We start from the raw sequence: 23,218 nt of genomic DNA, 5'->3' as shown, positions 1-23,218 counted from the left end.
GAAGGGGGATTGACTAATGATTCCCTGGTACCCTTCCTTTCATAATGGGGCCTGAGTTTTGTATCATGGCAATACCTGTTAACCCTCATGTATTAGAAGATGGGAGGTACTGATATGCAACAGCCCATCCCCTTTTATTTACAATGGCCTATTCAATTAGTATTTGTCACATTACAAAAATTATGAATATATCACCTTCTATACAAAAAAAGGGATTAAACTAGATGACCTCTAGTCCTTTCTGCACTGCTTTTATCACTGGTTCATGGTAGATACCAAAAATAAATAATTAAATAATTTTAGAGGAAAAAAAAAATTATGAATAAAAGCTGGCTCCATCTTGAAACCCTTATGATCTTATCAGCCTATCAAACATGTTCTTTGACATTTTTTATAAACTCTTTTAATTCTCCTTTTCCTTTAATCATTAATCAGTTTGAAAGCCTGAAAACATTTTCTTTTTTATCGCCTAACATTTTAACATTATATAAATGTTAGCTATTATTTATGAATATATTAATAAAAAACATTTGTTAAGTACTTCAATACACAATAGTACCTTCTCAAGTACTAAGCATACAAACAAAAATGTCAGACCCTACTCTCAAAGAGATCACATTCAAATATGGGGAAGCAGTACACATAAAAGTTAAAACAGTCAGTCAGATGGAAGGATCCAATAATCCTGTAAGTGCAGAGACAAAGTAGATAGTGATACATCTTCTTTAGGGTAAATTACATTCAGAAGACTGCATCCTTCTAAACATATAATGATGCTAAGGACTTTGCTAGTGAAGACTTTGTTATCCTTTTCTTCAGTAACATAGAATAGAGAATTCTGCCAGTTTATATCTCTTAAAAGGATTAAGCTTATAGGGAACAGGCTAGAGAACTAGTGTTTATGTTCTAGGGGATATTTCCTATGTTCCAGATTCTTCAGCTTCCCTGCCCGTAGGTGGCATATGGTCAACAACTAGTATTTGGGATAGCTGAAATGATAGAGCTCTTCTTCACAGGCATTTTCCCTTAAATCAGAGGTGTCAAACTTGCTACCTTCAAAACTCCCAAAATCAAGACAGAGTAAAACTTAATTGGAAAATATTGAACAAAATAAAAATATAACACCTCATAGATAATGTTAATTTGTGGCTTGCTAATTCAATATGCTGCTCATATGGATCAGTAAGACAAAAGAAAAGATTTCATGTAGAAGGGACCATTGAACTGAATTTTCAAGGAAATTTCCTCAAAGGAAATCAAGAATTCCAAGAGGCAGAGGTGAGATGGAAGTCCATTACAGGTATAGGAAGCAGCTGATGCATCTAGATGGAGATTGGAGATGTAATTTTACATATTAAGAGTAGTGAAAAATCAGTATGCTAAATTCAAAGTGGGAAGAGAAAAATACTATACAAGAAAACTGAAAATGTAAGAAGGATCCAGGTTGTAAAGAGATTTCGATGTCAAACAAAGGACTTTATATTTGATTCCAGTGGAAACTGGAGTTTCTTGAACAAAGGGTAAAAAGTATACAATTTAGGAAAATCACTTTAGCACCTATGTGAAGAGAAGAAAATAAAAGATGCAGAATTAAGTCAAGTGTATAAAGAAGAAATGTATCCTGGAGGTCACACAAATTTAAGGGTTCAGTGATCAGTTCTAAAGATATCTGAAAAGGTATAACATTAAATTATTATAAAAAGTTACATTTTCATCCCTACAAAGTACTTAAGAAATTAATTTAATTTGCAGATTTACTGAGGATGTCCTTTGTTAAAATATGAGAAGTAAAAGTAAGGGTTTTACAAATATGCTACTGCATTTTTACAGTTAATTTACTGAAAGCTGTAGGAAAACAAAAGCCTACTTTACTTATTTGTTTCCTTATGGAAAAGGATTTCATTTGATATAGCAAAATTCTTCTTGAAAGGCTCTCCTTTAATATGGTGTATCTCATGTATGCATAATTCCTTCCCTATACTTTTTCAATTCATTCGCAGTAGAAGACTGGATCAACCCCTAAAAATCAATACTGATTATTCCTTTTATGGCTCTCAGAGTAAGCCTGAGAGGGTAGATTTTCCTAATACTATAAAGACCCACCAGTGTGTTCCCCAAACTAACTACTTATTAGAAATAATAATTAATAAATATCTAAAGCAAAGATATTTGTCATAGAAATATTTTCTCAAAAAGTAGTATAGTCTCCTCTTGTCTCCATAGTTTCTCTGGAAAGAATGGGTTCAAATTGGCCAAAGCATACATTTATGGTACCTGATTACTAGAAGTTATTTTTTTTTTCCTTTTCTCAGAGGGCACATAAAGATCTGCTTAACACCAAAGAAGGGGCCCTTGTAGAGTTTTGAAGCTATTTTATTTTTACCATTATTTTGTTTATCCTTAATAAGTCTTTCCATTGCAGATGAAGACACTGCTATCAGCCATTAATACTTTGGCAGATTCTACTATCAATGCCAATTGAAATGCCAGCCTTTCCAATCTTCCAATCTTTTGAAGTTCATGAAGCTATCATTTAGTTAATGATGGGATGTATATAAAGATAAACTCAATCCTCCTACCATCCCAGGATGTTCCCTTTTCAGGAGTTCCATAATCACTGGATTTGACTATCACTTGACTGGCCTGCTGATAGAAGACAGGATTTCAAGCTAATTGACTGTTTTATACATATATATGTATGTATGTGTGTGTAAGTATGTATATATATATGTGTGTGTGTTGTGTATATATATGTACATATATATATATATATATATATATATATATATATATATATATATATATATAGAGAGAGAGAGAGAGAGAGAGAGAGAGAGAGAGAGAGAGAGAGAGAGAGAGAGAGAAAGGGAGAGGGCAAGCTAATTCTCTTCAAATAATCATTAAATGTTTCCCATATGGTATCATCTGCCTTAATCTATTGACTTAAATCCATTATGATCTTTTTTTAAATTGACTGATTGATCAATCTGTAACTTAATTGGAGTACAGGTGGATATCCTCAAGCTTCATACTTACATTAAGATTAGAAAAAATTCTTTGATCATCCAACAATAGATACAACTTTTACAATCCTCTTATCATTGGCATTAAACAAGGTATTATACAAAAATGCCAATATATTTGCCAAAAGGTGTTTTCCACTATTTCAGAGGACTTCCAAGTGCAGAGTGTAAACCTGATTAATTCTTGCAAATATACACCAGCTGTGTGAATTTCTGTGAATTGTTTTAATGCTGGAAGATAAAAGTAGTTTATTTCAAATTTTATTACCTTCTGAAATGTTAACAATTTCACTTAAATCATTGGTAAAGTGGGACTATGAAAAAAGAATTAGTTGAAACAAACTAACGATGAAAACCTATAATGAGCCTTCTCTCACTGTTCTTTAGTTTTCTGACTTCTCAATGACCCTTTTGTATGATTTACAGTGAACTATTGTTCTCTTCCTAGGAATCAACACACTCTTACATTGTGGTTTATGGGAAAATTTGTTCTTTTCCTGTCAATCTTCTATTGTCCTTTGCCTTCATCTTTTTTTCCTCTATGAATAAACCAATGACTAGATATTAGTATAGATGAAAAAAGCCATTAGATAAAAACTGTTTAAAAGTCAGAGTATCTAATGTCTATGATATGATATTACAAAGATTGGTAAAATATTGCTTTCCTGATTCCCAATATAGAATTTAATCATTTTGACATTGTACCTCGCAGTGGTCCTCAAACTTTTAAAATAGGGGTCAGATCACTGTCCCTCAGACTGTTGGAGGGCTGGACTATAGTAAAAACAAAAACTCACACTCTATCTCTGCCCCTCATCCCATTTCCCATAACCCTGCGGGCCTGCATAACCTTCCTCAGTGGGCTACATCTGGCCCCCGGGCTGTAGTTTGAGAACCCCTGCAAAGAGTGGTCTCAAAGAAACACTACAATGGCTAACTTCCACATCCTACAGAGTTATCCTACAGAGAGATAAAGGAATCAACATTTTAAAAACAGAGAACAAGACCACAAAAGAGCTCTATTTATAAAGTTTAGTATGGTTAGTTCATCACAAATGCTTGTTGTTTTATCTTAATTATCTCCATTAACTTTTTCCCTACATCAATATGATATTTCCTAAAAGGGAAAAAAGCATGCAAGTATTGCATGTAGTAATTTTACTACTGTATAGGCAAAAACAAAAAACAAAAACAAAAACAAACTCACAAATTCTGCAGTTTTTCTGGTGGAAGCTAAGTACCATATATTTTTGTATGCTTCACTATTGGTTTACTTGCTTGTTTACTGAAACTAATGTTACTGGTCAAGGAATTTGAATAAATAATTTTTAAAAGAATTGCAAAAAACCTTATGAAGATAGAAAATTTAATCATAAGTCACTAATAATAAGAAAATACAAAATAAACCAAATCTAAAGTTGAAAATTTACCTCACTCCCTGGAAATTTGTAAAAATAACAAAAAAAAAAATAGAAATAACTGATACTAAATAAATTGTTGGCATAGTGATGTGGGTTGAGGTCCCTTTAAGATTGCTTTCTGATTCCCAACTCATGGCTGAAGAAGCTAGGATCTTTGATTCACAAATCCTGGTCAAAAGAACTCTTTTGAATTCCAATGAACTTGCGCTTTCCCAGCCCCCACCAGATCTGAGCCAACTTGGGCTTTCCCAGTCCCCCACTATCCTTTTATTTTATTTTTAAAAATTTATTTATTTATTTAATTTTTTTTCTGAGGCTGGGGTTAAGTGACTTGCCTAGGGTCACACAGCTAGGAAATGTTAAGTGTCTGAGATCAGATTTGAACTCGGGTCCTCCTGAATTCAGGGCTGGTACTCTATCCACTGTACCACCTAGCTGCCTAGTCCCCCACTATCTGCAAAGGTTTCCCCAACCCCCACAAACAGCTTCTTCCTTATCTAAAAACCCATTGAATTCTATTCAATGCTAACCCTGGTAGAAACCAGCAGGAGCCTGGGACTCCACCCACCTTCAACATGATAAAAAGGGGAACCCTGGAGTCCACTCTTTGCAGGAGCCTAAACATGGCATTCTTACGTCAGCCATGCCAAGGGTTCCTATCCGCCCAGTGACCAGCTCTGGCCCTGGAATCTTTCTACCCTTACTTCTAAACCCCTACAATGAACCTTTTTTTTTAAAAACCAATCTAAGTTTTCGGGCCTGTAAATTCCTTTACCGGGGATTCTGAGCCGTCACTAGACTGCATTTAACTATGTATTCTTGCGCCAAACCAAAAGGGGATACCCCTTACCTAATTCTCATCAACAGAATTGGTATAATTCTCAAAACAATTGGAAGCATTTGTAAAAAAAAAAAAAAAATCAAACTGTTGATATCTTTTGGCCTAGTGATTCTACTACCCTGCAAACAACCCTGAGAGATCAAAACATAAATGTCCAATGGATACCACATAAGATGAACTTCATAAATGCTTTTTGATTGATAATATTTCTTGTAGTAGCAAAGAAATAGAAATAAAGTGACTATCTACTGGGGAAAAGTCCTCAATTTTGATATGTGAATATAATGGAATATTATTTTGCAAAAAGAAATAACAAATACGAGAAAGAAACAAATACGAGAGAAAGATTAGAAAATTAATATAACTTGATACTAAAGGGAAAAAACAAAGGAACTGAAGTTCAGAAAAATTAATTTGCTTGTCCAATGTTACATGATTACTTTATGGCAAAAGCAGGCCTAGAATTCTGTTCACTCAAGCTCAGATGCAGTGCTCTTTCTACTGTACCAAATAGCCTCCCAAAACTCTATTTTTATAAAAGTTTTACTATTCTTTCCTATTTATATATTAATATGTGGAAATTATAGTTACTTCACTGAGATATTCTGTGGGTATTATTCAAATGGCCCTGCTTAGGTCTATCAAATTCCATTAGAAAAAAATGTGACTTTAACCTTATTGTCTCTTCAATGATATGAGAAAAGTTCTATGTGATAGGATACAACTTTAGGCTCCTTAGTAACATTACTAAGTGACTACAATGATGATATCATCCCTCTTTCTAGCATCATTTGATACTCTTTATAATTCAACATTTTCCTAAATGACATTCTTATGAATTGACATGTCTTTTCTTATTATGTTTCAACATTCTCCCTAAAATCCTTACTTAAAAAAAATTATATTTTAAGGAGATACAACAAAAACTAAATATATATATATGTATATATATAGACAAAGAAGTCATCAAAGTTTGAGATTTCTCTTTATATTGTTTTCTTTTGAAAAATAGCAAATTCCTATTTCCCAATCCAGAATTCAAACTGTTTGTATTTCTGTTGATTGTTTTAATGCTAGAAGATAAAAACAGATAAGGAATGGAGAACATCCAGTTCACCATCTGTACAATGCCCATAAAATCATTTATCAAGGCATCACTGTAGGTGATGATGAACTGAAAGCTAGATACATACCTCCCATTGCTTGAGTTCTATAAGTTGATAATTTTGTATAGCCTGTCAATGATGCTATAAATATTCATATGGCCCTTTGCAAAAAACAAAAAAACAAAAACAAAAACAAAACAGGTTCCTCATCTCTGAAAAAGATAAATGCTCAAGGTCTCATGAATCTATGATCAAAACCCTCTATTATTTAATATTTATTGTATTCTTTACCTCTGGCATACCCTGTGGTGAAAAAGCACTAAAAGGTGGTACCACATCTGGAACATGTTCATATCCTGGAGGAGGAGGTTCAAATAATGATGTGTTGAAAATCTAAAAAGAAATTACAGTTATTAAAACCCATATTCAAAACCAGATCTTTTCGTTTGGTAGAAGTCTTAGTTTGGTTTAATCTAATGACCCTTCCATAAAAACTATAACACAAGCTCTTGGTGGCACTTTCAAAGAAGTGGGAGTAGTCAAGCAACAAATATCTATTAACCCCTCCTTACCTGTTTACTATGTATTCAGCACTGTGCTATATATTGTGGGAGAGTACAAAAAAAGCATAAAGCATCATCTCTATCTTTTAGGATCATTCAGATGTTGTCAAGTAGACAATAATAATGAAAAAAAAAAACACTATGCTTCCTAAAAAATTCAAAGAAAGTTGAGAAAAATAGGAGATAATAATTAGGTTTTTTTGCTAAACATATTTGAATCAATATTCCAGTGAAAAGACTGAAATAAAAGTGATTTTTTGAAATATTGACAGAAAGTTTTGAAAAACTTGAAATAATATATCTTACCATAGGAATTTACAAAGATGAGTAATTTCCAGCTCAGAATGACTTACTGTACAATATAATGTAAAATGCAAAACTGAACCAATTTTGAAATCTACTAGTATATACCACCACACGACTTAATATAACTTAATACTGATTTTCACTTACTGTCAGTTTTTAATATAGGGAGAAGTATTTTGTAATGATGTCAGAGGTTGGAGAATTTCTTCCAGCACTTTTTGAGACACATATAACTTCTGGTTTTAGATTCTCGATTGAAACAAACAGTGTTATCAAGGGAAACAATGAAAACAAGTAGTAATGTAAGTGGAATAACATTTAAATTCAAACTGTATTATAAGACAGTAATTATCACACAAACTTGGTACTCTTTTAAAAAGAGAAAAGTAGATCAATAGAATGTACTAGACAAGGAATAATGATAACAATTGCAACAATAATGATAATCTATAGTTGATATCAATATTTTACTTTAATCCACACAACTATGAGGTAAAAGCTGTTATCTCTATTTTACAGGGAAAACTCAGGCTGAGAAAAGTTGAGGTGATCATGATCACATACACACAGTAGTAAGACTCTAAGACAGGATAGCTTAAAACTCAATTTTTCCTGATTATTGCATTCTATATTGATAACTATTATTATATCCATATTGATACAGTCTCCATCTTCTTAAGTACCCAAACAAGCACTATTTTTAGTAGGAATAACAATTCATTTTTCTTACTATTTCTGTAGTTCAAGTCAAAGAAATCTATATAAAAGAGGTGGAGCTCTGGTTGAGCCCTAGATGGCCATATTTTTTATCTAATTATTAAGAATACTGTGAAATAAACAAAACTAATGCAAACAAGATTAGAAGGGAAGTAATAAACTGATGAAATATTTTTACAGTTAAGGTTCTGATAAAGGCCTCATTTCCAAAATTAATAGAGAACTGACTCTAATTTGTAAGAAATCAAGCTATTCTCCAATTGATAAATGGTTAAAGGATATGAATAGACAATTTTCAGATGATGAAATTGAACCTATTTCCACTCATATGAAAGTGTTCCAAATCACTACTGATCAGAGAAATGCAAATTAAGACAACTCTGAAATACCACTACACACCTGTTACATTGGCTAAGATGACAGGAAAAAATAATGGTGAATGTTGGAGGGGATGTGGGAAAACTGGGACTCTGATGCATTATTGGTGGAGTTGTGAAAGAATCCAACCATTCTGGAGAGCAATCTGGAATTATGCCCAAAAAGTTATCAAACTGTGCATATCCTTTGATCCAGCAATGGTATTACTGGGCTTATATCCCAAAGAAATATTAAAGAAGGGAAAGGGACCTGTATGTGCCAAAATGTTTGTGGCAGCGCTTTTTGTAGTGGCTAGAAACTGGAAAATGAATGGATGCCCATCAATTGGAGAATGGTTGGATAAATTATGGTATATGAATGCTATGGAATATTATTGTTCTGTAAGAAATGACCAGCAGGATGAATACAGAGAGGCTTGGAGAGAATTACATGAACTGATGCTGAATGAAATGAGCAGAACCAGGAGATCATTATACACTTCAACAATGATACTGTATGAAGATGTATTCTGATGGAAATGGATATCTTTAACAAAGAGAAGATCTAATTCAGTCCCAATTGATGGACAGACTCAGCTACACCCAAAGAAGGAATACTGGGAAATGAGTGTAAACTGTTTGCACTTTTGTTTTTCTTCCCAGGTTATTTTTACCTTCTGAATCCAATTCTTCCTGTGCAACAAGAAATTTGGTTTTGCACACATGTATTGTATCTACGATATACTATAACACATTTAACATGTATGAGACTGCCTGCCATGTAGGGGAGGGAAGGAGGGAAAATTCGGATGTGAGTGCAAGGGATAATGTTGTAAAAAATTATCTCTGCATATGTACTGTCAAAAAAAGTTATAATTATAAAATTAATTTTAAAAAAGGAAAAAAAAGAATAGTATGAAATAGATAGTAAATGTGTTACTATCCTTAAACTGAGAATTAAGAATCTTGGAAATTAAGGCCAATGAGTAAGTGGCAAAACAAGTCAGAAAATTATGTCTTCTGAGTCTTAAACCAAGACCAACCATTGAGCTAAGAGAGGGAAGAAAAGGGTAGGGATGAGTAGATCACTTTCAATGTACATATCAAAGTGAGAAAATTGTTTTTCAATCCTTTTCAGCTTCTTAGATATAATAAAGTCAAACTATATATATTTCACACTTATTTAGAATAGCTTGTTTTTTTATCAACATTTATAATTGTCAGCAGCCCTTCTATGTTGATAGTTTTTAATGGAAATCTTTCTTAAATGTACAAAATATGTCCCCATTTTCTCAAACAATAGGTGGCACAGTTGGACTGCTATGTAGCACAGTAGATAGAGTGTTGGCTGGACTTGGAGTAAGGAAAACTTGGCTCATTAAGTTCAAATCTGACTTCAGACATTATTAGCTATATGATCCTAAAAAAAGTTATTTAACCTCTATTTGCCTCTGCTCCTAATCTATACAATGGGGATATAGTGAAGAAGAAAAGAACAAACTATTCCAATATCTTTGCCAAGAAAACCCTATGGATATAGAGTGAGGCATGACATAATAGCAGTAATAACATTTTATAGAGCTACAATATAATCACAAAATTCATTCAGAGGATGAAAAACTTCTAGGATCTTCAGGGAAATAATTTTTTAAAAAGTAACAAATAAATAATAAAATTTCAGACAACAAAATTATATTATAAAACAGTAATCCTCAAAATTACTTGTCATGAGGTTAAAAAATATAGAAAATCAGATCAGTAGAATACACTATATTAGAAGAATTCTAACCAACTGAAATCAATAACCCAACACTCTATAAAACCACAACAAAGCTATTTGAAGATATTCCTATTTGGGAAAAATATATAGCAAATTTGGAGAGCAATTTGAAAGAAATTAGATTCAGGAAGGGAAGGAGCTTGGTATAATAGATTAAGAGCTGGGCCAAGAATGCAGAAGACCTAAATTCGCACTTCAACTACATTGTTAAACACAGAGCCTGCTTTCTTAGCTTAAGGTACCTAGATGGTACTTCAAAAGGCAGGCTTTTAGTGAGGAATTTGACTTTGGACATTTATTAGCTGTGTGACCCTGGGCAAGTCAGTTACCCTCTGTTTGTCTGTTTGCTCAAATGTAAAATGAGGAAACAGGTTTACATAGCAGGTATTATATAAATGCTTATTCCCTTTCCTTTTTTTCCCTTTCCTATTATAGGAAAGAGATAATAACCATACCTATGTTACAGAATTGTTGCAAAGTACAAATGAGATATGTCCCCAAAACAATATATAAATGTTATTAACTATTTTTAGCTTAACAAATATTATTTCTTTATGATTTAACAATGAATGGCATTCAAATTAATAAATTTTATAAATGTTTGGTCTTCATTCTGAATGTTGTACTTTATTTGCAAATTATTCATAGCACAAAAAAACTACATAATTTTTTTTTTAATTTTATTTTATAATTATAACATTTTTTGACAGTACATATGCATGGGTAATTTTTTACAACATTATCCCTTGCACTTACTTCTATTCAGATTTTTTCCCTTCCTCCCCCAACCCCCTCCCCCAGATGGCAAGCAGTCTTATATATGTTAAATATATTACAGTATAATTTAGATACAATATATGTGTGTAGAACCGAATTTTTTGTTGCACAGGAAGAATTGGATTCAGAAGGTAAAAATAACAGTTTACATTCATTTCCCAGTGTTCCTTTTCTGGATGTAGCTGGTTCTGTCCATCATTAATCAATTGGAATTGGATTAGCTCTTCTCTATGTTGAAGAAATCCACTTCCATCAGCATACATCCTCGTACAGTATCATTGTTGAAGTGTATAATGATCTTCTGGTTCTGCTCGTTTCACTCAGCATCAGTTGATGTAAGTCTCTCCAAGCCTCTCTGTATTTCTCCTGTTGGTCATTTCTTATAGAACAATAATATTCCATAACATTCATATACCATAGTTTACCCAACCATTCTCCAATTGATGGACATCCATTCATCTTCCAGCTTCTAGCCACTATGAAAAGGGCTGCCACAAACATTTTGGCACATACAGGACCCTTTCCCTTCTCTAGTAGTTCCTTGGGGTATAAGCCCAGTAGTAGTATGGCTGGGTCAAAGGGTATGCACATTTTGATAACTTTTTGGGCATAATTCCAGATTGCTCTCCAGAATGGTTGGATTCTTTCACAACTCCACCAACAATGCATCAGTGTCCCAGTTTTCCCACAGCCCCTCCAACATTCATCGTTATTTGTTCCTGTCATCTTAGCCATTCTAACAAGTGTGTAATGATACCTCAGAGTTGTCTTAATTTGCATTTCTCTGATCAATAGTGATTTGGAACACTCTTTCATATGAGTGGAAATAGTTTTAATTTCATCATCTGAAAATTGTCTGTTCATATCCTTTGACCATTTATCAATTGGAGAATGGCTTGATTTCTTATAAATTAAAGTCAATTCTCTGTATATTTTGGAAATGAGGCCTTTATCAGAACCTTTAACTGTAAAAATTTTTTCCCAATTTGTTACTTCCCTTCTAATCTTGTTTGCATTAGTTTTGTTTGTGCAGAAACTTTTTAATTTGGTGTAATCAAAATGTTCTATTTTGTGATCAATAATGGTCTCTAGTTCTCCCTTGGACACAAACTCCTTCCTCCTCCACAAGTCTGAGAGGTAAACCATCCCATGTTCCTCCAATTTATTTATGATTTCATTCTTTATGCCTAAATCTTGGACCCATTTTGATCTAATCTTAGTATGTGGTGTTAAATGTGGGTCCATGCCTAGTTTCTGCCATACTAATTTCCAGTTTTCCCAGCAGTTTTTGTCAAATAATGAATTCTTATCCCAAAATTTGGGATCTTTGGGTTTGTCAAAGATTAGATTGCTATTTTTATTCACTATCTTGTCCTGTGAACCTAACCTATGCCACTGATCAACTAGTCTATTTCTTAGCCAATACCAAATGGTTTTGGTGACTGTTGCTTTATAATATAGCTTTAAATCAGGTACACTTAGACCACCTTCCTCTGACTTTTTTTTCATTAGTTCCCTTGCAATTCTCGACCTTTTATTCTTCCATATGAATTTTGTTGTTATTTTTTCTAGGTCATTAAAATAGTTTCTTGGGAGTCTGATTGGTATAGCACTAAATAAATAGATTAGTTTGGGGAGTATTGTCATCTTTATTATATTCGCTCGGCCTATCCAAGAACATTGAATGTCTTTCCAATTTTTAAAATCTGACTTTATTTTTGTGGCAAGTGTTTTGTAATTTTGCTCATATAATTCCTGACTCTCCTTTGGTAGATATATTCCCAAATATTTGATACTATCGACCGTTATTCTGAATGGAATTTCTCTTTGTATCTCTTGCTGTTGGATTGTGTTGGTAATGTATAAAAATCCTGAGGATTTATGTGGATTTGTTTTGTATCCTGCGACTTTGCTAAAATTCTGAATTATTTCTAATAGCTTTTTAGCAGAGTCTTTGGGGTTCTCTAAGTATACCATCATGTCATCTGCGAAAAGTGACAATTTGATTTCTTCATTTCCTACTCTAATTCCTTGGATCTCTTTCTCGGCTCTTATTGCCAAGGCTAGAGTTTCTAGTACTATATTGAATAGTAATGGTGATAGTGGGCAACCTTGTTTCACTCCTGATCTTACAGGGAAAGGTTCTAGTTTATCACCATTACATATGATGTTTACTGAAGGTTTTAAATATATGCTCCTTATTATTTTAAGGAATAGTCCATTTATTCCTATACTCTCAAGCGTTTTTAGTAGGAATGGATGTTGGATTTTATCAAATGCCTTTTCTGCATCTATTGAGATGATCATATGGTTTTTATTAATTTGATTATTAATATGGTCAATTATACTAATAGTTTTCCTAATATTAAACCAGCCCTGCATTCCTGGTATAAATCCCACTTGGTCATAGTGTATTATCCTGGGGATGATTTTCTGAAGTCTATTTGCTAATATCTTATTTAAGATTTTAGCATCAATATTCATTAAGGAAATTGGTCTATAGTTTTCTTTCTCAGTTTTCGATCTACCTGGTTTAGGTATCAGTACCATGTCTGTGTCATAGAAGGAATTTGGTAGGACTCCTTCAATCCCTATTTTTTCAAATAGTTTACATAGCATTGGAGTTAGTTGTTCTTTAATTGTTTGGTAGAATTCACCTGTAAATCCATCTGGTCCTGGGGACTTTTTCTTAGGAAGTTGGTTAATAGCTTGGTCTATTTCTTTTTCTGAGATGGGACTATTTAGACTACTTACTTCTTCCTCTGTTAATCTGGGCAAGCTATATTTTTGAAGGTATTCTTCCATTTCATTTAAGTTATCGAATTTATCGGCATAAAGTTGAGCAAAGTAGCTCCTAACTATTGTTCTAATTTCCTCTTCATTAGTGGTGAGTTCACCCTTTTCATTTTCAAGACTATCAATTTGCTTTTTCTCTTTCCTTTTTTTAATCAGGTTTACTAAGGGTTTGTCTATTTTGTTGGTTTTTTCATAAAACCAACTCTTAGTTTTATTAATTAATTCAATAGTTTTTTTACTTTCAATTTTATTAATCTCACCTTTTATTTTTTGAATTTCAAGTTTTGTGTTTGTCTGGGGGTTTTTAATTTGTTCCTTTTCTAGCAATTTTAGTTGTAAACCCAATTCATTGGCCCTCTCTTTCTCTATTTTATGCAAGTAGGCCTGTAGAGATATAAAACTTCCCCTAATTACTGCTTTGGCTGTATCCCACACATTTTGGTATGATGTCTCATTATTGTCATTTTCTTGGGTGAAGTTATTAATTATGTCTATGATTTGCTGTTTTACCCAATCATTCTTTAGTATAAGATTATTTAGTTTCCAATTATTTTTTGGTCTATTTTCCCCTGGCTTTTTATTAAATGTTATTTTGATTGCATTATGGTCTGAAAAGGATGCATTTACTATTTCTGCCTTACTGCATTTGATTTTGAGGTTTTTATGCCCTAGTATATGATCAATTTTTGTATAGGTTCCATGAACTGCTGAGAAGAAAGTATATTCCTTTCTGTCTCCATTTAGCTTTCGCCAAAGATCTATCATATCAAACTTTTCTAGTATTCTATTTACCTCTTTGACTTCTTTCTTATTTATTTTGTGGTTTGATTTATCTAATTCTGATAGTGCAAGGTTGAGATCTCCCGCTATTATAGTTTTGCTATCTATTTCCTCTTGCAGCTCTCTTAATTTCTCTTTTAAGAATTTAGATGCTGCACCACTTGGTGCATACAAGTTTAATATTGATACTGCTTCACTATTGATGCTTCCCTTTAGCAGGATATAATGCCCTTCCTTATCTCTTTTAATTAGATCAATTTTTGTTTTTGCTTGATTTGAGATGAGGATGGCTACTCCTGCTTTTTTGGTTTTGCCTGAAGCATAATAGATTCTGCTCCACCCTTTTACTTTTAGTTTGAATGTCTCATCCTGTTTCAGGTGTGTTTCCTGTAAACAACATATAGTAGGATTCTGACTTTTAATCCAGTCTGCTAACTGCTTCCTCTTTATGAGGCAGTTTGCCCCATTCACATTTATAGTTAGAAGGACTAATTCTATTTTGCTTGCCATCCTATTAACCCCTGCTTATGCTTTTCCCCTTTCCTTCCCTTTTACCCTCCTATCCAGTATTAAACTGGTAAACACCACTTGCTTTTCACAGCCCTCCCTTTTTAGGATCCCTCCCCCACCTTAAAGATCCTCCCCTTATTTTACCCCTTTTCCTCGAAATGACTGTATTCCCTTCCCCTTAGCTTACTCCTTCCCTTTCACTTTTCAATGAAGTGGAAGAAGTTTCACCATAAATCGAATATGTCTATTGATACACGCTATGTTCATCTCCCTCCTTTCTTTCTCTCAGATATAATAGGTTACCTTTGCCTCTTCATGAGATGTACCGTGTTTCCCCGATAATAAGACACTGTCTTATTATTTTTTTGGGACTAAAAAACACCAGAGGGCTTATTTTCAGGGGAGGGCTTATTTTATCCTCCATCATGCCCCTTTTATCCTCCATCATGCCCATTTTAGCCTCCATCATGCCCCTTTTATCCTCCATCATGCCCATTTTAGCCTCCATCATGCCCCTTTTAGCCTCCATCATGCCCCCTGAGTGCTTATTTTATTCTCCATCGCTTACTGAACTTACCGAGTTTTTAGATGGTCCTGTCTCAGCTCTACTCCGCGGCGCTGCTCTCAGTAGCGCCAGCAAGCAAATCACCAGGGAAGAAGAGGATGACGCGCTCACTGCTGCAGCTCTGATTGGATGCAGCTCGGAGCGCGATGTGCGTTTCACCCGGGAGGGGAGGGCGGCGCTGCTTACTGAAGGTACCGCTACGCAGCATATAGCGCAGGGGATCACCATGATGACCGTTTTCATAGTAAGTTCGATAGGGCTTATTTTCGGGGGAGGGCTTATTTTAGTGGAATATTAAAGAGTATGTGGGTGTCTTATTTTCAGGATAGGTCTTATTATCGGGGAAACACGGTAGTACCACCACTTTATACTTTTTTATGATATAATATCTTTTCCACCTCTAGTTTCTAAGACAAATTGTACATATGTTCTTTACATATTTTTATGGCAGAAGTATAGTTCTCAAGATTTCTTTTTACCTTTTTAGAAATCTCTTGAGTTCTGTATTTGAAGATCAAACCTTTTATGTAGGTCTGGTTTTTTCATCAAAAATAGATGGAATTCATTTATTTCGTTAAATGTCCATCTTCTTCCCTGGAAAATGATGCTCATTCTTGCTGGGTAAGTTATTCTTGGCTGCATACCAAGTTCCTTAGCCTTTCGGAATATCATGTTCCAGGCCCTGTGTTCTTTTAATGTGGACGCTGCTAGATCCTGTGTTATCCTTATTGTGGATCCTGCATATCTGAATTGTTTTTTTCTAGCAGCTTCCAATATCTTTTCCTTTGTCTGATGGTTCTTGAACTTGGCCACTATATTTCTTGGCGTTTTGATTTTAGGGTCCCTTTCAGTAGGTGATCGATGAATTTTCTCAATTTCTATTTTACCCTCTATTTCCAAAACGTCTGGGCAGTTCTCTTTGATAATTTCCTCGAAAATGGTGTCCAAGCTCTTTTTTTCCTCCCATTTTTCAGGGAGTCCAATTATTCTCAAATTGTCTCTCCTGGATCTGTTTTCCAGGTCTGTTGTCTTTCTGGTAAGATACTTGACAGTTTTTTCAATTGTTTCATTTCTCTAGTTTTGCTTGACTCCCTCTTGGTTTCTCCTTGAGTCATTCATTTCTACTTGTTCCAGTCTAATTTTCAATGATGTATTTTCTTCACTCACTTTTTTTATATCTCTTTGTAATTGTCCAATTGAGTTTTTATCTTCTATGGAATTTTTTTTCCATTTTATCCATTTTATTTTTTAGAGAGCTGATTTCTTTTTCCAGCTCTCTAATCCTGTTTTCCTTGGAGTTGTTTACCTTTTCCAGCTCACTAATCCTGTTTTCCTTGGAGTTGTTTACCTTTTCCAGCTCACTAATCTTGTTTCTCAATGATTTGATTTCTTTATCCATTCTGTCTTTGAATGCATGGGATGACTTCTCCAGGCTCTCTTGCCAAGCTTCCCTTTCCTTTTCCCATTTGTCTTCCAGCTCTCTTGTGAGAGCCTTTTTGATTTCCTCTATGAGGTTCTTTTGTATTGAGGAGCAGCTTATATCCCTCCCAGGGGATACATCTGGGGACATTCTGTTCCTAGTCTCCTCAGCATTTGAAGTCTGCTCCCTCTCCACACAGAAGCTGTCAATGGTTAGAGCCCTTTTGAATTTTTTGTTCATTTTGTCAGAGTAGGAATCAAAGAAAACAAACTGACAAGAGAAACAATTGGTCTGTTTTGTGGGGGATAGGGCTGGATGTTATTAATGGGCTTCCTCTACAGACTGGGGGTAGGGCAGCAGAGAGCCACTAACAGAACAGCAATGACTATACTGAGTCTGTGCTCTGAGGCTCTGAGAATGCACCGAGTCAGTCCAGGTGGGGGTTGGGGGTGGCCGGGCTCTGAGAGACACTGGTTTTCTGGGGTTTTAATCTTCACCTTCGGTGTTTACACCCTCTCCACCGCTCCTGGCTTGCTGCCAAGACGGAGCATCCACACTGGGGCAAAAGCCCTTTCACAGAAACAGCAGAGATCACTCCCCTCCCCCTCCGGTATGAGCTGTGTGAGCTGCCTGTCTTGCTCTGGCTGTCTGCCCTCAGTCTGCGCCCAGTCTGATTGACCCTCCCCCGAACAAACACAGACCTTTTCTGGCGACTTTCAAGGATGTCTTCTCTTGGTGATAATTTGTGGATTTCTTTCTGGGTCAAGCATTAAGTCAGAGGCTTGTCATGAAGTAAGTTCTGAGAGAAAACGAGGAGCTCAAGCAGCTGTCTGCCTCCACGCCGCCATCTTGGCCGGAAGTCCAAAACTACATAATTTTACTGTTACCTTCACAACATTATAAATTTCAAATGGAAAATTAATCCAAATTATTTTAAAAGTTATAGTATGACATACTTAGAGAAGGATGGGAAGTTATATCTTTTGTAACTCTTAAGAAATGAAAATATAAATAAATAGAAAATAAAGAGATTATAATATCAAAAAACAATCTCATTTATATAGAATTTTAAAAACATTTGCATAACTAAAATCAGTGAAGTTAGAATGAGAATATATATAAATTAAAATAAATATTATATCTTATATCTATTAAAAGTCTTTTATACAAAATTTATAAGGAATTGATACAATTACACTTTTGTGGATACACTTTTTCTGGGCTGAGAGATCTAGGACAACACTTTTTTTAAAGGATGAATAAGGAATAAGTCTGTAGGCAGCAGAGAAGCATGCAATAGATATGAAGAAATTGAAGATTAGTGATTGAGAGAAGAGAGATGATAGAGGAGTTAATCTGCTGGAGTAATTCACCAAGATAAAAACCAAAAGGATATGTGCAAACTTTTCAATAAAAGAGATATAAACTATAAATATCAATGTAAAATTATCTAATTAATATTAATCAGAGAAAGGTAAATTAAAACTTTCAACTACCATCCTCATACTCTTCAAATTACCAAATGTAGTAGAAGATAAATTCAATTATGGTTGAAGCCAAATAATTGCTCTTGGATTTAGGAACTGGACAAATAATTCTAGAAAACAGTTTGTTATTATGCAAGAAAAAGTTATGAAATTGGTCAGATATCTTACGATAGGCATTATATCCCTAGGAAGTCAATGATAGGAAAGAATCAGATGAACAAAAACATTCAAAGTCATCATTATTTATGATGATAAAATATGACAAATGATTGGGGGAAATAGTTCAGTGTTGTAGTATATAACTGTAATGGAAAATTACTTTATCATAAAAAAATAACCCAGATACTGGTGTCTTTTATCTACCAACTCCCAAAACAATCTTCTTCTTTCCTAAATTATTTCAGTGCCTGGATCAATCTTTTTCTTCTTATCCTCATGTTACATATTGATGTTTCCTTAAATGCCTCAATCTAGTAGGTCCTATGACCCATTTCTCCATCTACATAAGCCACATAGACATGATCATAGATCCCTGATCTTTCCATCACCCACAATAGTTCTACTTCCATATGAATGAACTTTGAACTTTCTTTATCAGATTATAATTTTTTATCATTCTATACTTCCCTATGAAAATCAATCTAACCCTGATTTTCATTTTTATTAGGCCACCATTTTCACATTCCTCTGTCTTTTGTGGACCCACAAAATATTACAAGGACCAACACCCTTCTTTGTATTTGCTACAGCCTCCTCCCTTTCCTATCTTAATCCTTTGATGAACCCAATCTACAGTATTTTATAGTCTCTAATCCTTTTGATTACTTGTCCTATAGTTATAGATTAGTCCTTGACAAAACCCAATCATGGATTATTTACATCTATTTTCCCTCCCTGCATTTCTATAACATCAAACAGATATTAACAATGTTGAATAGGTCCTTTACCAACTTATTTTACCAACTAATCTTAGGTGAGTCCTTACTATAACAAGGCAAACATTTTAATATTTGCCTTTTAATTAATTAGCTATCCCACACTCTATGGCAGCTATTCCAAACTTTCTCATTTCTCTTTAAATCTCTTAAGGTATCCTTCTTCCATCACCTCAGTCTAAGACCTCATCTTGGATTTAATGAAAAATTGAAACCATTTGTTGAAAAATTTCTCTTCTCCCCATCTCTTTGTCTATACCATTTAGACAACTGGATTACTTTACTCCAATGTCAGATGAAGAGGTGCCCTTTTCTATGACACTCCAAATGTCAAAACATTAATCTTGTTCCCATCCTCTCCCATCTTCTCCAGCAGATTAACTCCTCTGTCATCTCTCTTCTCTCAATCACTAATCTTCAATTTCTTTATATCTATTGCATGCTTCTCTGCTGCCTATAGACTTAATCCTTACTCATCCTTTAAAAAAAATGTGTTGTCCTAGATCTCTCAGCCCAGAAAAAGTATTGTCTTGATCTAGTTAACCTCACTGCCTATCATATGATCTCTTCTTTTCTTGGCCAAATTTAGTCAACACTAATTATCTCCACTTACTCTTTTTTCATTCACTTTTATACACTGGGATCTGGCTTCCATTTATTTTATCCAAGTTAGTTCATTCTCTGGATCTCTATTTCCTTACCTTGTACTTTACTTTCTATTCTTAACATTCCATGAATCCATAAAGAACATTTCTTAAGTGAATTGTTTATTTCTGTTCTCTTTCTGTATATCTATCTTTGTCTCTCTGTGTGTGCATATATTCTCCTAGTTGTGTTTATGTTTGCCTGTATATATGTGGGCTCCTTATTATCACAGGCAACATTTTTTTCATAGGTTCCAAAAGAAATTATTTCACTAAGACTGGTCTTCAGAATGTTATGACATGAACTGCTCAAATAGCTTTTTCTCAATTCTTTTCCTTCTTTACCTCTGTAGTACTTAATATTGCCAATAATGTTCTTCTAGATATGTTATCCTTCCTATCTCTTCATAATTCTGCTCTCTCTTCAAACTTTGCTTTCTCTTTATTTATTTCTTCCTTTTAGCTATTCCTTTTCATTCCTAAGCTGCTCATGTTACACTCATTAACTAGGCACATTTCTCAGTACTCTATCTCTACCCTTTTTTCCCTTTGCTCTATATTATCTTATTTCATGATTACAATAGCACTCATGAGTTCACATCTCTGTGAAGATGATCCACAGATCCCTATATCCAACCCTAGTATTTCTCCTGATCAATAATCATTCTTAATTTACTGCTTTTTGAAAATTTTAATTCCTGATTTAAGGTGCTCTATCTACTACACCAACTAGCTGCTCCCCTAATGTGATTTTTCTAAAGCATAAGTCTGACCGTATTACCCCCTTCCATTCAGCCAATGCCAGTGTTCCTCTATTATTTCTAAGATTAAATACAAAGTTCTCTGAAATTTAAAGCCATTAAAAATCTGGCCCCTCAAACCTTTCTTGTCTTCTTACACTTCACTCTACTTCCAAATCCCATGCCCTTCAATCCATTTGCACTAACCTCCTCAATCTTCCTTCCTAGAAGATAATCTATCTTTGCATTTTCACCGACTATCCCAGAAACTGGACTATAAAGAACTGAAAATAGAGGAGGAAAGATAATAGAAGCACCAATTCCAGATTTTTTTTTTCCCCAAGAGATTTAGCCCAAAAAGATAGATGATAGTTACTAGGGATGATGAGGATATGAAATGATAATGGCAAATGGAAGGATCGAGTGAAGGTTTTATGAAGATGGAAGAAAAATTATCAGTTTATGAGTACTAAGTAAGGAGAGAGAGAGAAAGTGTAGAGTTAAACTGGTTCACCAAGAAGTTGAGAAGAGGAAAAGAGGGGAAAGTGGCAACTGCATGGGTAATGGTCTGGGGGCAGAGTTAGGATTTGATATGGGGAGACAGGAAGAGAGGCATAACACCAATTTATTGTGATCAAAGGAATTTCAGAGTTCTTAAACATAGAAGTAGTATATTTCTGGGTCATGGCAAGATAAAGGTAAAGCTAAAATTACTAAACAATAAGCTCACTAATAAAGTTGTTATACACAAAGGTCAATATGGATAGGCTTTGTCAATCTTCATTTAGGATTTCTTCTACTGTATCCCAAAACACCCAGTTTCCCTTACCTCATTTCCATCTTCATCAATGATGGAGATATAGTTGGGATTACTCTCATTGGGATAAGACAAGAGGACATCATAGTGAGTAAGTTCAACTGAGTCAAGGCCAAATTCCTTCCATTGGGATTGGATTTGTTTTGCAAGGTCCGAGTTTTGTTCCGTTCCTGCCAGATGTGGGATGCGTGTAAAATTACTAGTTGAGAAAAATAGACAATGGTTAAAAATGTTTGATTTCAAATTATCTTTATTTTTAATTCAGTATAATACAAAAAAATGTAAAAATACTTTGCAATACTTAATTTGTCCCATATGGCTGAGGTATTATAATTACTGTCAAATGGAATCTTTCATCATATATAGAGTAGTGAATTTTTCCCATTAGATTCCTCATTTTCTGGAAACATTTCTTGATTTCTATAGCAAGTTAGGGGAAAAGTGAGGAAGAGAGAAAATCTGGGATAGGCAGAATCTGAATTGGATTAAGGAGTTAGAAGATTTAGGTTTCCTAATTCTAATTTTACTATGTGAATGACACAAATTCTCTGGCAATCAATTTCCTCATTTGTGCAATGGAGCTCATAACCTTGCAGAGTTGTGGGGAAGTGATATATGTATGTTTATACAAACTTTTTTGCCTTCAATAGCTCCCTGCAATAATCCCATAAATTGATCCCAGATTAATCTTTTTAAAATTTGTTTTATTTTTAATTTGTGGAAGAAAAACATTTCCACAAAAATAATTTAAAAAGATGATTACACATAAAACTATAAATCTGTCATTTCTTTTACATATATTACAAATTTATCATGTAAATTTCTTCTTTTTCTCTTTTTTTTCTTTCCTTAGATTAATCTTCTTAATGTTCAAGACTAATCATGCTCTTTCACTCTTCAAATAAACTTTCAATGACCTATATAAAGAATATATTCAGAAGGTACCTAATGGTTGCTAAACCCAGACAACAAATTTGAAGAAAACAAAACAAAATACAACTTCAAATCCTTTTCCTTTCTCAAATATGATACAGTGGTGGCCTTAATTGCTTTAAACATTCAGATCCAGCCTTCAGTTTTGGGTTGGATTCTAGAAACTATCATATTTACTATTTCATTTTTAATAAAATACTTTCTTATGATATGCATAATAAAGTCTCAGACACCTGAGACTTTGGGTACCAAATGTAGAAGAATGGAATAAACAGCAATTCTAGCTTTGTCATATGTATGTACTATAGATCATGAGTACACCAAACATTAGTACGCAATGGTGTTTCTGCTTCTTGGGTTCCAAAATCAGATAACATATTAAGCAAAAACACAAAAGTTTTACTTATAGAAATGTAGGCATAGATAGATTTCAATATCATATATATGAGGGAAAATAAAATTGTAAGAGCCCTTTAAATAGGCGCCACAGTGCATCGGGAGATTGAGTGGTCCGGAAGTAATTTTTATGGATATTAGGACTGCCTTGTAGGTGGGATCCTGTCCATTTTGAGATAGCTTCATAATGGGTGACTCTCTCGCTGATTGGCTGTGTGTGTGACCTCATAGGCGCTATGTAAGCCCACTGCAGGCAGCAGTCGCTCTCTTTAACCTGGCGCTCTTCACCCTGGCTTCCTACCCTG

At 34.2% G+C, this 23,218-nt stretch overlaps 1 protein-coding gene across 1 annotated transcript in view; it reads right to left on the bottom strand.

The window, feature by feature from the left end:
- Positions 1-23,218, bottom strand: part of LOC141563496 (glutamate carboxypeptidase 2-like) — a 111,363-nt gene that overhangs the window by 69,362 nt on the left and 18,783 nt on the right. Inside the window, exons 3-4 of the mRNA XM_074304695.1 lie at positions 21,597-21,783; positions 6,683-6,784 (exon numbers count right to left, since the gene is read on the bottom strand). Coding sequence (XP_074160796.1) covers positions 6,683-6,784; positions 21,597-21,783 — 289 coding nt within the window. The remainder of the gene's footprint in view (positions 1-6,682; positions 6,785-21,596; positions 21,784-23,218) is intronic.

Source organism: Sminthopsis crassicaudata, chromosome 3 (assembly GCF_048593235.1).
Source record: "Sminthopsis crassicaudata isolate SCR6 chromosome 3, ASM4859323v1, whole genome shotgun sequence".
NCBI classification, from domain to species: domain Eukaryota; kingdom Metazoa; phylum Chordata; class Mammalia; order Dasyuromorphia; family Dasyuridae; genus Sminthopsis; species Sminthopsis crassicaudata.
This window is presented reverse-complemented; position numbering and strand designations above follow the sequence as displayed.